The sequence below is a fragment of the Mesitornis unicolor genome, unplaced genomic scaffold (genome assembly GCF_000695765.1).
Source record: "Mesitornis unicolor isolate BGI_N332 unplaced genomic scaffold, ASM69576v1 scaffold16806, whole genome shotgun sequence".
In the NCBI taxonomy this organism is placed as follows: Eukaryota; Metazoa; Chordata; class Aves; order Mesitornithiformes; family Mesitornithidae; genus Mesitornis; species Mesitornis unicolor.
In genome coordinates this window covers 33,074-35,314 of record NW_010190465.1, presented here as the reverse complement: position 1 = coordinate 35,314, position 2,241 = coordinate 33,074, and the positions used below count along the sequence as shown (strand labels likewise).

General features: G+C 42.4%; 1 protein-coding gene across 1 annotated transcript in view; it reads right to left on the bottom strand.

Annotated features, from left to right (window-relative positions):
* Nucleotides 1-251: 251 nt before the first annotated feature.
* LOC104542191 (sperm-associated antigen 17-like) overlaps nucleotides 252-2,241 on the bottom strand; it is a gene marked incomplete at both ends in the record, with an annotated part of 32,781 nt that continues 30,791 nt past the window's right edge. Inside the window, 2 exons of the mRNA XM_010186413.1 lie at nucleotides 252-501; nucleotides 1,490-1,550. Coding sequence (XP_010184715.1) covers nucleotides 252-501; nucleotides 1,490-1,550 — 311 coding nt within the window. The remainder of the gene's footprint in view (nucleotides 502-1,489; nucleotides 1,551-2,241) is intronic.

Genomic DNA, 2,241 nt, shown 5'->3' with positions numbered 1-2,241 from the left:
GATGCTACCATAGGTTTAAAAATATTATAAAGCATTTCCATTGGGGGTGGTAGGAAAGAGTTCCTATTATTTTTATTTATTTTTAAAAGCCATGTCTTTCTGAGCTTTCCATTCTTCCTTTCCCCAGGGTTCCAAAACCTTGTTACTCTGATGTGAGTTGATTTTGGGGTCAGAATCTTAAATTGTTCATTTGTTGTGCTTTTGAAAACGCCCTTTTGTGTGTTTCTGAAAAGGATAGTGAAGCTTGCTACCTCCTATTTCCTGCACTGGAAACTGTGCCAAGGCTCCTGACACGTGGATGGTCCCCAGGGTTGATGCTAGATGGTGTGTGTTGGAAGTAAGACAACAAAGGATATTTGCTCTCACTGGCAGGAGAAGAGTCTCTGTTTCTGTTAATATTTCAATATCATGGGAAACTTCTTCGAGGCCACCAGTATCTTCCCCTCCTATTACCATGGCAAAAATCTCTATCTCCAGCTCAACCTGCAAGCCTGCAGCCACCTAGGAGAGACAGAATTACACACAGATAAGGTGCATGTTTCATACATAGACCCTTCCAGCAGTCCTTGGAGCTGGTTTTTTCCTGCATTGACTGATGAAATTAAAGACTTAGTGCCTAGCACACAGGATTGTGTTTGCCAGTTACCCAGTATGTTTCACTGGAAAGCTCTGTACAAAACTGTCTCTTCACATTACAGTTTGAAAGAAAAGTACCATGTGTTTGCATTTTTTCCCCTTAAATTTTCTTTTAGGTTCTAGAGGGAAAGGGTGAACTAGGACAGCTGGGTGAGAATAAAAAAGAGAGGTAGTTGATATCCCAAGGCTGCAAGTATTTAAGAGCCATTTGGACAATGCCCCTAATACCATGCTTTAGCTTTTGGTCAACCCTGAAGTTGTCAGGCAGTTGGACTAGACAATCACTGTAGGTCCCTTGCAACTGAAATATAATATTCTATTCTATTTTAAAAAGAGCATAGAAGTAGTGAGAGAAGGAAGATACAAAAGGGATCAATATGTGGAGGGGAAAATAGACTGGAAATTGTTCCAGCCATCTATATGGATTTCAGTAAGGCCTTTGATATGCTCCCTCACAACATCCTTCTCTCTAAATGGAAGAGATACAGTTCTGATGCATGGACCGTTTGGTGGATGAGCAATATCCTGAATTATGGGAAAATTCAGAGGCAGTGGTAGCATATCCTGTTTGCTTCAAAAAAGCTCTCTCTAACCTCAGTGCTCAATCTGCTGCTTTCCACTGAACTTCACATGTTTATCCCTCTGCATTCTGGTGCAGGCTCTGAGACTTAGAGCATGCAGTGTGCTTGGTTGAAGGCAGCTGAGCTACAGTGGAAGGCAGCATCACTTCAAATAAAACAAATCGTGTACCCTGCCAGCTCTATTCCCAGGCAGCTGGTGTGAGAGGGGCCCCTAGATGGCCCAAAGGTCAGCTGAGTCTAGCAAAACCCAAAAGATATTCTGTGAAACCTACAGGTCCTGGTGTGTACATCACTCTCAGTCCTGTGTGCGGAGGTGGCTGCTTCACCCGAAACCTGTCAGAAATAAAAGAAAATCAGTTTGCCAGAAACTGTTTTGGGCAGGCAGAAGGCGCTGCTGAGAAGCAGGCTGTCTGCTCTTCTGCTTGTGCAAATGACAGGAGAATGTTAGCTCATCCTTCCTGTCACAATGTACAACTTGGGCTACAGTGGTTTTCCCGAGCTTCTTGCCAAGGTGCAGCTTTCTAACAAAAAAAAACCTCCAAAGGTGCAGATTAATGGACCAAAGTAATTCTCCAAAGAGCTCCTTAAACTCTCTGGTCCTTACAACTGAATGCGAAACATCAGCATTCTAAGCCTGCATACACAAAGGAAGCTGAAGTAGAAATTACATCTTCTTGGCAAACGCTTGTGTGTTGCACATCCAGAAGTCTTTAATGACCTTTATTTAATGTTCTCTGATATGGTTCTATTGCAGAATGCATGGTACTGGTACAAATTTTGTGTAAATAATTTTTAATTTCATGGTGCCCACTAAGGCAGTAGTTTCACTTCTGCATTTCTCACTCATTGTTTCACATCTGTGCGGTCCTTTTGTGCATGCAGATTCCACTGTTAAGATCTCTAAAGAGCATCAGAGCAGCTATGACCTCTACTTTTGCATGGCTCTGAACTCTGTGGTTTTCATTTCCACCTGAAGAACAGTTACCAGTATACACTTGCAACAGAAGCTGTTAAAGGAAAGGCA